The sequence below is a fragment of the Cnephaeus nilssonii genome (assembly GCF_951640355.1).
Source record: "Cnephaeus nilssonii genome assembly, chromosome: 10".
In the NCBI taxonomy this organism is placed as follows: Eukaryota; Metazoa; Chordata; class Mammalia; order Chiroptera; family Vespertilionidae; genus Cnephaeus; species Cnephaeus nilssonii.
In genome coordinates this window covers 28,094,821-28,108,556 of record NC_137081.1, presented here as the reverse complement: position 1 = coordinate 28,108,556, position 13,736 = coordinate 28,094,821, and the positions used below count along the sequence as shown (strand labels likewise).

The 13,736-nt window shown below is 42.9% G+C and overlaps 1 protein-coding gene across 1 annotated transcript; it reads left to right on the top strand.

Annotated features, from left to right (window-relative positions):
* Positions 1 to 4,287: 4,287 nt before the first annotated feature.
* SLC19A3 (solute carrier family 19 member 3) lies at positions 4,288 to 12,797 on the top strand (the record flags this gene model as incomplete). Its single annotated transcript, XM_079782091.1, has 5 exons — positions 4,288 to 4,439; positions 6,475 to 7,303; positions 8,941 to 9,133; positions 11,726 to 11,867; positions 12,669 to 12,797. The coding sequence occupies exons 1-5, from the start codon at positions 4,290 to 4,292 to the stop codon at positions 12,795 to 12,797; spliced, it is 1,443 nt and encodes a 480-aa protein (XP_079638217.1). The 5' UTR covers positions 4,288 to 4,289.
* Positions 12,798 to 13,736: the final 939 nt, after the last annotated feature.

The window sequence follows — 13,736 nt, the reverse complement described above, 5'->3', positions numbered from 1 at the left end:
AGGGCTCACCCGGCTCCAGGGGCCCGCGGCCTCGCCCGGTCCCGGGGCCCAGGGCTCACCCGGCTCCAGGGGCCCGCGGCCTCGCCCGGACCCGGGGCCCAGGGCTCACCCGGCTCCAGGGGCCCGCGGCCTCGCCCGGACCCGGGGCCCAGGGCTCACCCGGCTCCAGGGGCCCGCGGCCTCGCCCGGACCCGGGGGCCCGCAGCCTCGCCCGGACCCGGGGCCCAGGGCTCGCCCGGACCCGGGGGCCCGTGTCCTCGCCCGGATCCGGGGCCCAGGGCTCACCCGGCTCCAGGGGCCCGCGGCCTCGCCCGGACCCGGGGCCCAGGGCTCACCCGGCTCCAGGGGCTCGCGGCCTCGCCCGGACCCGGGGCCCAGGGCACACCCGGCTCCAGGGGCCCGCGGCCTCGCCCGGACCCGGGGCCCAGGGCTCACCCGGCTCCAGGGGCCCGCGGCCTCGCCCGGACCCGGGGCCCAGGGCTCACCCGGATCCAGGGGCGCACGGCCTCGCCCAGACCCAGGATTCAGCCTCACCCGGACCCAGGGGCGCACGGCCTCGCCCAGACCCAGGATTCAGCCTCACCCGGACCCAGGGGCGCATGGCCTCGCCCGGACCCAGGGGCACGTGGCCTCACCCGGACCCGGGGCCCAGCCTCACCCTGACCCAGTGTCCAGCCTCACCCAGACCCAGGGGCACGCGGCTTCACCCGGATTCAGGACCCAGCGGGGTTTCGTCTTCTTGATCCCATTTCCTGTTGGTCAATTCCATCTCAGTAATTCCTTCGGCCATTTTCTCAGAGCTCCAGGGCAGCCGCCACAGAACTTGTTGGGCGGCGGGCTCGGCGAAGCTCCGGTGTGCCCGGTGCGCGGCAGTGGGCTGGTCCGGGGTGGCTGCGTCGGCCCTTGGGTCTGCAGCGGTGGCCAGTCACCGAGCGTGCGCACCTGGCCGCTTCCAGGGCGTTGAGATTCTTGAAGGACTCGGAGGTCAGCAAGCGCGGAGTCTCCCACCCCATGACTCCTAGGGGCTCGTCTGTCCGTGCTCGGCAGCGAGTGGGGCCTTCCCCTCAGCCGGAGACCGCTGGGGGAACTGCGCCGAGCACGTTCCAGGCCGCCACTGTGTCGTCTGAGCCGTAGTTCTTAAAGTGTGATCTTTGGGTCGCCGGCATCAGCATCATCCCGAGTACCCCTCTCTTTTATTCTAGTTGTAGAGCGTCTGCTCAGTCAGCCCTCCGGTGGTTCTGGATGGTGTCTGCTCCGCTCTCCTGTCGTAGACTCAAAATTGTTGTGGTGGGCAGCAATCAGGCTTCCGCCCTATGCCTCCGTCTTGGTTTTCCTTTGTATAGTTAAGTCTTGATTGTTGTTGGTGTCGCTGGGAGGAATTGTCCTCCAGGCCAATTGGCCGTGCAGATCCTCTGTGTCTATAAAGGAAGAGTTGCTGTGCGGGAGACAGATTTATGGGCCGGGTCTTGGTGCAGCAAGGCTTTGGCGCTCATTGATTCTGCCTCTGGAATGTGTCCTTTATGCGAGTGGTTGAAGTCTGGTGTCATCTCACACCGACCACTAGATGCCCTCGTTTCTGGGTCTCCAATGGTGTGTAGGTCAGCTACTACCTGAGACCACTCAGCAGGACTTACGGCAGAAACTGCAGTTTCCTCCTCCTGTCTGAGCGTCCCTAGAGCAGTCCGACTAGAACCGCAGTTTATCTGGTCAAGCTGCCATAGGGCAGGCCACCCACATGCCTCAACAAGGTATATATTTTAAATAGAGCAAAAACACGACTAAATTCCAATATGTCTTTCTTCAAACTGTCTTAAGAGTAGCTGAAATGGACAAAAACACGAATTTTGTTCGGGCATTGTTGGTTATAGACCAGCAATAGTGATTTAAGGTTGGGGGATGGTAAATGCAATTCAAGCATGAATATTCAAAAAAATAAATGGATCTGGCCTGTTGTCCCTTAGCAGTTTAGGTGAAATTATGAACTGTGAATTATTCACCTTTCTGAAGTTACTGTCTGAACTCTGAGTGCCGGGCTGTTTTCTTTCTGGTTGAATTTGCCATGTGAGGGAGGTGAGAAGGCGGCTGTACTGAACGCATAGTGTGTTCCAAGAACCAGACGGAACAGTCCCTGAGACAACCTTGTGAGATGGGTGTAATTATCCACCTTTTCAGAGGAGGCTTGGAGAGGTTAAGTACCTGTCACAAACAGGGGTGGGGCAAGAGGAACAGGAACTTGAGACTCCAAAGTCACGCTCTTCCCCTGGGGCCACATTGTCCATGGAAAACCCAAGCCTGGAGGGAAAAAACCAAGCCTAAATCTGGGAAGGTCTGCCGTGAGATGTCAACATATTAAAACTAATTTGGGGATTTAACAATGATTAGCAAATCATTTAGATTCGGAGGAACAAATCGGAGGTTATTTGGGTAGGCTGAGGTATGGTGAATGGTAACGGGCATTGAAAGAAAATTCTGGAAATGATTCAAGTCAGGAGTCTCAAACAGATATAAAAATGAACACAAGCAGGGTAGAGGGGGTCATTGGGGGGAGAGAAGAACATCTGTAATACTTTGAACAATAAAGATAACTTTTTTTTAAAAATGAGCGTGTATTAAAGGTTTTATTAACTCATTAGTCAGGAAGCTGGTAAGGATATTCCAACCAGATCAAAGAAGAATCCAAAGAATGGGTAGATGTATAGATCAGGAATACTGAAATGCAGGCAAAACTGGTTTTCCAGGTGGGAGAGGGGAAGAGGGTTGTTGCTTCCTTAGATATAACTCATTTGCATGGCCACAGACAAGAATGATGTCACATTGTTATCAGTTAATGCAATTAACAAAGTTGTAAAAGAGCTCAAACAATGCCTAGTTTTTCCGTGAAGGACAAATTTGTTCTTCGCCCCCCCCCCCCCCCCCCCCCCCCGCCCCGCCACATGCACTGGACCAGTGACCACAGCACATTTCAGTGGTACGATGTGGTGAGATGACTTTCTATCCAGGTTGTCCACTGGTTCCGTGGTTTTGCTAGAAATATTCCTCCTGGATCACCCGAAACTCGAGTGATGAAACCATAGACATAAGAAAATAAACAATCTGGGAGGGGTGACTAATTCACCAGCAAATGTTTCATGAAAGTCAAAAAGAATGATGGTATATATAATAAAATGGAATCAGAAGCATGTACATCAAGCATGTCAAACTCAAAGGGTAACACTGGCCAAATAAGCGAGGCATGCAGCCCACAGGCAGCGAGTTTGACATGGTTGGTGTACATATTTTGAAGATCACTTGAATTTATTCTTTCAATGGTTTTGGACAGGGAATTTCAATCTTTTTCATCTCATGGCACACATAAGCTAATTTCTAAAATCTGTGGCACACCAAAAAATATATATTTTTGCTAATATGACCAAAAAAATAGGTATAATTTGGATTCATTTACACTGGATGGCTATTGTCATTTTTTTTTTATTTGACAATCTAAAGGAAAAGAGGTCAGTGCCACTGACTAAATAGTGAGGTATTATATGTTTTAAGAATTCTTGCAGTTGGCCTGAGTGGCTTGTAGGTTGAGCATCAACCAATGTACCAAAGGGTTGCCGGTTCGATTCCCAGTCAGGGCACACGCCTGGGTTTCAGGTTTGTTCCCTGGTGGCATTCATGTGTAAATATGTGCCATACAGCGTGTTAAAGATTTCAGAGTCTAATAGAAGGCTTCATCAACTCAATCTATGTTCTTTTGGGTTTGACCTTACCTAGAAGTATGTTGCCATGAGATGAAAAATGTTGAATTCCTTGGTCAAAACCATTGAAAGAGTGGATACAAGTGATCTTCAAAATATGTACATGCTTCTGATTCCATTTTATCATATATGCTATCATTCTTTTTTACTTTCATGAAACAGTTGCTGATGAATTAATCATCCCCTCCCAGACTCTTTATTCTCTGTATGTCTGTGGTTACATGTGTTTTATACTTAGTTTCAAACATTCATTGGCCCATTGTTTACCATTTATTAGTGGCTACTCATTACTATGTGTGTGATGAAGAACAGTGAAGTGTGACTCTACCCCAGCAACAATGAAAAAGAAGTTTATTGGCAACAGAGGGTTTGACTGGTTAACCTACGGAATATTCGAGAGCAGTTATTCATCACACCTTTCCATTTCAGCTACAAATGGATGAAACTGCCATAAAACATTTGGAGATAATCAGTTTTTCATTATTCCCAAGAGGCCAAAAAGAGTAAACATCAATTAACATTGGCTCTGTTTCCATTTCATCAGCCATGGACTGTTTCCAAACTTCACCGAGCCATTCCTGGATTTATCCCACTGTCATCCTCTGCTTATTTGGGTTTTTCTCCATGATGAGACCCTCAGAACCCTTCCTTATCCCATACTTATCTGGACCAGATAAAAACCTGACCAGCACAGAGGTAAGTTAATATCAATATGTGTGTTAATGTGGTTCAATTTTACCAGACTTGAATAAGATTAATGCACTGACTTCAATGAATCTCATTTTCATGGTATTTGTATTTAATAGAACTGTTCAAACTACTCTTTCCTCCTCACACTTGCAAAAATGGGAAACCAAAATACATTACAGGTTGTGATAAATATTTTAACTTTTGTAGAGTTCTAACATTGGTCTTACTGCATGGGAGGTCTCCATTGATTCCATGGCACTAATATACATATATAAAAGCCTAATATGCTAAGTGTCCAACTGACCAGTCGACTGACTGGTCCCTATGATGTGCACTGACTACCAGGGGGCAGATGCTCCGACCAGTAGGTTAGCTTGCTGCTGGGGTCCGACCAATCAGGACTGGGCGAGATGGGGCCAGACACGCCCTGGAGCCCTCCCACGATTCCTCCCTGGCCACTGCCCCAATCGGGACTGGGCGAGATGGCCATGATCAGCCCCACTTGCCAGCCAGGCGAAGGGACCCTACCCATGCATGAATTTCATGCACCAGGCCTCTAGTCCCAAAATGAGGTTGCTGCCAGGCACTAGAACTAGTCCTAGTAAACTTCCAGGATGATGATGTGTAAGCAAACTCTGATAAAGAATTGTTGCATCTCTTTAGGACACTTACTCAGTTTTGAAAAACTATCTACAAGCATTATCTTCCCAAGAAGGCCAAATTCTCTTACTTAAAAGATCCACCTTTTTTTCCCCTAAGAAGTGCAACAGGAAATGCCGTGGCTCAACTGGAGAATTACTCTGGGCTAGTTTTATAATCTCCAGCCAGAGTTATGAAAACACCGAAGAGGGTGTGGCTTCCCTGGGAAGACTAATTGATGCTGGTTTCCTTGGTGATAAGGTGGCAAGGACAGAGAGGTGAACTTGTGTGTGGTATAAAATCACTTAGAGATAACTGTGCTTCAAAGATTGCCAAATGGAAGTATGTCATGGTTAAGGCAAAACAAATGACAGATACAAGTTCAGAATCAGCGAGTGAATCCCAAGGGTCTGCTTCTTTGACCATGACGGACCAGTTAATGTATCCATCCTAAGGCACAGCTCAGTGACACTAGCCTTTTAAATCACTGAACTTTCCCTCATTGTTGGCATTTAAACCCACTAAAGTTGCTGTAGAAAGCAGAAGGGATAGAGCAAAGGCTGGTATGGTGTACCCATCATGACCCCCAAATCAACAGCTCCTTCAGTACTTTCTCCCTATTAATGAACCTTGAAGTCCCGTGCATTGCGTTTTTTACTAACTCCATGATTTAATCCATCTTAAACAGAGGCCAGAATTGAGACAAACCAGTAGAATTGGGGGGAAAAGGGGATTGGGGAGCCCAGAAAATTTGACCAGGAAGGATATTAAGTGCATTTCTTTTTCCCACTCGATAATTCTATACCATTATTTACTCTTTGATCTTTGTGTATATATTTATCCAGACTTTGGAAGGGCTGACATTTTTGACATAGGGATGGGTCAAATAAAGATAAAAGTTGTTGGGTTCTTTTAGCATTGTAGCCTCTTTATCGAATATTAATCTTTAAACAGGAAGGGAACGGTATTTTTATTGAATTTATTGGGGTGACATTGGTTAATAAAATTATAAGATTTCAGGTGTACAATTCATGGTAACGGTATTTTTTTAAGAGCCCGAAAAAACTAGAAGTATCTGTTGAGCAATTTTTAACTGATTTACTCAAATGCACATACATCTACTAGTAAACATAATATAGTTCAGATTGTACATATTCTCTTACTGAGATGCACAGAAGTATACAATTTTTTTGGTGGGTGCAAGGGGACCTCTGTTTCCCTAGTGGCTTTCTTGAAAATCCACATTCCATTCTTTTTCATAATATGAAGAATATCCTATCCAATTGGATACAAAATTGGACATTGTGCAAGCGACATACCTTAGTATGCACACGGCTAAGAAAGGTGTTCTTTTCATCTCCTGGTGCTACATGGTCACACTATCCATTTTTCAACTTCGCAGATAACCAATGAGATCCTTCCCGTGTGGACATACTCTTACCTGCTGCTGCTGCTCCCCGTGTTCATCCTCACCGATTACGTCCGCTACAAGCCGGTCATCATCCTCCAAGGGATTAGCTTAATCGCTACGTACCTGCTGCTCTTGTTTGGCCAAGGAGTGAAAGCCATGCAGGTTGTGGAGTTCTTCTATGGGATAGTCACTGCCACCGAGGTGGCCTACTTTGCCTACATATACAGCGTGGTCAGCCCAGAGCACTACCAGAAAGTGAGCGGCTACTGCAGGGGCATCACGCTGGTGGCCTACACGGCCGCCTCGGTGCTGGCCCAACTCTTGGTGTCGCTGGCCAAAATATCATATTATTACCTCAACGTCATATGCTTGGTCTCTGTCTCTGTGGCTTTCCTTTTCTCACTTTTTCTCCCAATGCCCAAGAAAAGCATGTTCTTTCATGCAAAGCCCAGCAAAGTAGCACACATCCCATTAAGCACGAATACAGTGTTAGATGAACCACGTGAAGGGGCAACACCTGGCTGCGATGAGGAGAAACCCACTTCAGAAACAGCCACCACTTCGGGAAACCTGGGTGCCGGCCAGCTCAGCAGCCCCAAGCCAGAAAATGTCGCTCGGAGAGTTTTTGTGCAGTGGTTCCAAGATCTGAAGGATTGCTACTCCTCCAAGCGTCTTTTATACTGGTCCCTATGGTGGGCTCTCTCCACAGCAGGCTTCAACCAGGTCTTGAACTACGTTCAAATCCTGTGGGACTATAAGGCACCGTCCCAAAATTCTTCCATCTATAATGGGGCAGTAGAAGCTATCGCAACCTTTGGAGGTAAGTATACCTTGATTGGTTTTCCTTTGACGGGCTACCCTCATTAAGTTCATTTTTCCAGTTGCTAAACTTCTCCATGGTGGTAAATTAGCTCTGTTTAGAGGGCATGTTAATCTCCTTTAGGATGGAAGACACCGGGAAGAGAAAAGAGCATGACACTTCTCTGTTATGTGTTATAACAAGGAACTCAGGATTGAGCACCAAACTCTAGCCAAGTTCCTAAGGTTTCACCTCACCATCAGGAAAAGTGCTAATAATGCCCCCTGTTCTTCTAGAATTGTTTTCAGTGTCAAAAGGCAAATACACAGCTTGAAGCTCAGTAGGAGTTTTATTATTTTAGGAAATGAGTTTAACGAAACGATCATTGGAAGAGTTTTGGTTAATAAAGAAGTTGGTTTAGCTAGTGCCCACCTTTAGAAGTTCTAGGCTGTACACCAAAAATGTTCACAAGTCCCTTCCTCTGAGATTTAAATGAGGAGGGGAAGATACGTGAGAGTCAGGAGTCTAATATCAGAGGGAAATCTGCCTTTGAGCTTTGCTCTACAATAAATATTTATGTCCTGGTAAGTGGAAACTTAAATGCCACATGAGACTTTGAAGATATTGTCCAGGAAGTAGGAGATTTCCACACCCTCATTTACAAAAAGGTTCAGAAAATTCATGCGGCATTTGTTTATTATTGTCTCCCCTTTGGGAGACTTCAGTTTAACTGCCGGAAACCAGCACCGAGCTGAATGCTCCACTGAAATGATTTCTCCCGTAGCCAAGTTCTGGGGGGAAGAACAGGTGTTTTTTCCTTTGCAGCCATAGTCTTTACTAGAACAAACGTGAAAAGGTTAATTAATCAAATGTCAGTAATTTGAAGCATAAATATCTTTCATTTTGCTAAAGAGAACTATAATTAGTAACCCTAATTATAGTCAATTATTCAACCTCTTAATATGAACCAATATAGATTTGCTCACCCAAAATCTCAACTAAATTAGGCCAGATCTGAAGATGTTAAGATGGGACTAGAATTAAGAATACTAAAGATTAATATTATTAATTATAAGTAGTAATTATAATATATAATCATTATATAAATAAAATGTAACATAAATATGTAAATAACGTGTAAATATAATAAAATATAAATATTAATAATATAGCCTAAAACTTACTACCCAGTGCAACACATCTGTTACCCATCTTTGAAAAAAACTTACTATAAAAATGATAAAGAAAGGCAAATATGGACGGGCCAGGTGTACCCCAGAGCAATGGTTTCATCCTCTTCTATTCCTGCTCTGTCGTGTTGTGTTGAATAACTGGGTTTATGTCTCACTTCTCCCCATCCGGCTGTGGTTAGCACCTTGACCCTTCCACCTAGTACAGTGTTTGGCATGTAGATGATGCTAATTAAAAGTGTGGCAACTAAACGATTGAAAAAATAGGAAGTAAGAGAGAAGCCAAAGAAAAAATGTGGTTGAGAAAAGAATAAGTCTACATTTAGGTGGATTGCACTATTTTCACAAATTTTGAAAACAATATATTCATCTTTTAGAATTACCTGAGACCTGAGCTTTTAAGAGACCATGCTGATATTCCACGTGCAAAGGCAACATGTTTGATCTTTCCTAATGCTTCCTTGCCAGGGGCCGTGGCTGCCTTTGCAGTGGGTTATGTGAAAGTCAACTGGGACCTTCTGGGAGAGTTGGCCCTGGCCTTCTTCTCAGTGGTCAATGCCAGCTCCCTACTTCTCATGCACTACACAACTGACATCTGGGCTTGCTATGCTGGCTATTTGATGTTCAAGTCCAGCTATATGCTTCTTATAACCATAGCAGTGTAAGTATTACCAACCATTTCTGGCCACTCCTAAAACTAAACCATGTTCTCTCTCTTATAGTCTTACAGGACCTTGGAGAACTTCAGAAGGATTTTAATCAATTGCAATATTAAATGTTGAGTACTTCATATTATATTAGACAAAATTAAGCCATCTTCTTATTTAACCATTTGCTGTCTGAATATTACTAAGAGTAGTCATCAAGACAAGAAATTCCTAACTGGGCAAGTCTTGGTGGGTAGTCACATCCCAGGCACATAACGTTTTTATTTTTGCCTTAAGTAAGCCCTCTCCATTGTTTCTGTGCATCTAGTTAACACACCTTTGAAATAAGCCATAACCACCCTCAAGAAAGCATATAATCTTGTTAACTGTCCTGTAGTCCAATCTCCGCCTTGCTGTCTCCCACCTGCATGTAATCTTCCTTAGTCTCCTCCTTACTTTCAAATGGATGAAAGAAGCTAAAAAAAACTTACTCTCCAGAGCATTTGAGATCTTGCTCCCAGGCACATGTCATCTGTTTGGTTCAAATAAACTCATGAAAGTTCTTAAGAAAAAAAAAATTCTGTAGGTTCATAAACCAAGAGCAATGACACATTGTCAGGTTGTGATTTTTTTTATTTCAAGCAATTTTCTATAACAAGGTGTGATGAAACTTGATTTTGAATATTTCCATTTAGGTTTCAGCCCTGATTTCACTTGGTTGTTGGCATAATACCAAGTGTATATTTGAAACAAAATATTCTCAGCATGTTATAAAAAGTTGTATACTGGAAAATGTAGATGCAAAGATTATAAGAAATAAATTCCAGAGATTATTTTTTTATTTATTTAATTTTATTTTTTCCATCACCACTTATGCCCTCTTCCACATCCCCCTCCCCCAACAATCACCACACTGTTGTTCATGTCCATGAGTTCTCTCTATTTCTTTTTTGCTCAATCCCTCCACCCCCACTAATACCCTGAGATTGTTATTTTTAATTAAAAACATTTAGTCCCACATATAAGTACAAAGAGAGCTGACTATCAGGAAATGTGTTTTAGCAGTAACCAAAACGATAAACATTTAAATTTAAAATCACATGAAAAAGATGGAAACAAAAGCTTTATCAAGTTTTGTTTTTTAATTTGTGAAAAATGTTTGATAAGCAATTGACAAAACACAGGAATATAAGCGCCCTGGGAAAAGATAAGGAAACAAATGAAAAAGATAGCAAGTTTTGTTTTTCACTGAAATTAGTCAATATAATGAATCAAACTCATGTGTCTTGAGTTTCTTTTTTTAATGTTAGCATTTTGTTAAGGTAGGATTATATTATTTCTTTTCATTGTAAGCATATTCAAAACACAAAACCTTTACCTGCATTCCAGAGGGAACTCTAAATAACGTGCATTTTCCAGTCTTTCAGAAGTGTTTTGTTTCAAAACCTATATACTTATTACAAATTAATTACAGATTCAATTGAACAACCAGTTATGAGCTTGATCTTCCAGAGAATAATTCTCCCCAAACTTTGAAACTGTAAATACAGACAATTGACATTATAAAAATTTCCTCAGATTGGGTGTTGCTTGCATTTTTATAAAAATTCACTATAAAACAGTATCTAAAATCAAATTGCATCCAATATTCTGAAGTGATGAGAACTTAGAACGTTTAGGTTTAATTTCTGGAAGTATTAAATCGGGTAGGAGGAATTTTGCCATTTTTTCTTTATTTTAATTAAGCCTTTAACAATATTTTTGAACTCCCTTTCTTTGCTCTTCCTGTTTGTCTATACTTGCGGAGATTTAGATGAGGAGTGCTGTTAACAAGAAATAAGCCAGTCAGAGAAAGACAAATAGCGTATGATTTCACTTATATGTGGAATGTAATGAAGAAAAGAAACAAACACAATAGAAACAGACTCACAGACACAGAGAACAGACTGACAGCTGTTTGGGGGGCTGGGTGAAAAAGGTGAAGGCATTAAGCAATACAAATTGGTAGTTGCATAATAGCCACAGAGATGCAGATTGCAATGTGGGGAATATAGTCAATAATGTCGAGATAACTGGGTATGGGCCAAGTGGGTAATTGGGGCAGTGGGGGGACCACTCTGTAGAGTATGTAGTGTGGAATGATATTGAATGTAAACTGTGGTTGAAAAATAAAATAAAATAAAATAAAATAAAATAAAATAAAATAAAATAAAATAAATGTTTTCAATCCGGAATAAAAGACACTGCTTTCTCTCTTTTTTTTTTCTTTCAATTACAGTTGACATACAATATTATGCCAGTTTCAGGTGTTACAACATAGTGACTAAATATTTGTATGCCTTATGAAGTGATCACCTTATAACTCTAGTACTCACCTGATACCATACATAGTTATTACAATATTATAGACTAAATTTCCTCTGCTTTACATTCCTGTGACTGTTTTTATAACTGGCCATTTGTATATCTCAGTCCCTTCCCCCTTTTCACCTGTCTCTTCAACCCCCATCCCACCTAGCAGACTGCTTTCTCTTTTGTTTTTGTCTTTTAAAGCTAAGAATCTCATGTATGCTCTTATTAAAAACCTATCCCGTGTCTAATGATAGATTTCAGATTGCAGTTAATCTGAGCATGGAGCGATATGCCCTGGTGTTTGGAATCAACACCTTCCTGGCCCTGGTGGTTCAGACCATCGTCACCGTGGTCGTAGTAGATCAGAGAGGGCTTAACCTGCCCATCAGCGTTCAGGTAAGCTGCAGCACTTCTGTTTAGAGTTGGTGGGAATATAGAATAACTAGATCATCTCAAAGGATTTTACAACTTTACCACTGCAATACTTAAGTTACTCAAATTCCTTGGCTAGGCAAATTTTAAAATAAGAAATTTCCTAATTCTCAGTATAACACACTAAGTAGTTTTGAGCAATAATCACAATAGGTGAGCATTTACTCTTGGCTCTAAAACATCAGGCAACACGTCATTGTGTCCTCATATGTCTCCTCTCCCTCCTACCATCTAGAACCTACCATTCAAGGTTTATTGGAATTCAACTAGGAGGGCCACCTGGGGCACACCTCTTTTCCCTGTTCCTGCTCCACTGAGGGACTGGCAATTAGCCCAATCTCACATTTTACATTTAATCTGAAAAAAAAGGGGGGACATAAGGTAGATAAGAAGTAACCTCAGTGTCCAAAATTTATTCTTGGAGATAATACATATAGCATTGCTCTACCCTCCAAACATAGACACACAGATCAGTGGGATTTAGTCTTTTCCCACCATTGGCAATATTAGCTAGAATTTATACCAAGCAACCCTGGCTCCAAAGCCTACACTTTTAGTTACTGTATTGCTTACACTTTCATACCGGGTTCTTCTACTAGTAAGATGGGAGAAGAAGAAAATATTGTGCAAAACTAAATATCCCATATTGAGATACTGGGTCTCAGGTACCCCATAATCCAAGCAAGTCAATAACATCACTATGAATAATCAATGACAGAGATGGTCAGCTTTCATGTGTGTCTAATTCTATTTGTTTTTCTACAGTTTTTAGTATACGGGAGTTATTTTGCTGTCATTGCTGGAATTTTCCTTATTAGAAGCCTTTACATTATCTACTCAGCCAAATGCCAAAAGGACGTGCAGAGCTCTGCTACAAGTCCGAGCCACAGATGAGCCACACCCAGAGGGACCAAGGAACGTCATCAAGGGAATAAAGCCCTAATCTATGTCAACCACTACAGGCTCTTAGCGAGGACTGCGCTGGTCACCATCCCTGGGTGCCATAAATTGACAATCTTCACAAGTCTGGATGCCACTGGACCTTTTCAAAACCACAACAAAATCTCAGCTTTAGATCAGATATCTGTATGCCCAGCTGATCTGGATGCAGTTGACAGGACCCATTAATAGCAATTAAACAACCCATGTTGGGACCCCGCCCCCCTCCCGTGAATAGCAGTGACTGAAAAAATCTGGCTTTGATCACTTGTAAATATATGCAAATGGCTTGTTTCCATGCCGGTTGACCAGGACTGCTACTTGCTAAGCAGTGACTCACAATGAGGTCCCCAGTGAGGTCCTGGAGTGGATGTTCCTCATTTGTGAGAAGAACTAACTGAATTGCCCGTTTCTTGCTTAGATATTTATCTTACCAAAACGGACTACACGTGGAACAGTTTTTGTCACATGAGCCATTTTCCCTCTTCTTCCACTAAGTGTATTTCTGTATAACACAGTTCTCTGAGAGAATTACAAGGTTTGGTCTCATTTCTAAGGACTCCACTTTAATTAATTCTGATAGCCTAGCATTAGGAGCAAGCTTCTATTTGATAATATCACCCTTTAATTTTTTCATGTTAATTTTTTACTTTGTGCTCTCCTGAGCTTTGTTGTTGAAACTCTACCTCAAGACTAGCTTGACACTCCTGTGGGTCCACAGAATGGTATTCATGTCAATTCCTAGTGGTGCAAGAGAGCCGTGAGCTTTCTTCCTATCATGACCCCAGATAGATGTTTTAATGCTATGTCAGTGTAATGGCTGTTTAAAAGAGAAAATTTAAGTAGAATTCCCAGGGGGTTCTATAAGTATTCATAAATAAGAAAACACTGATG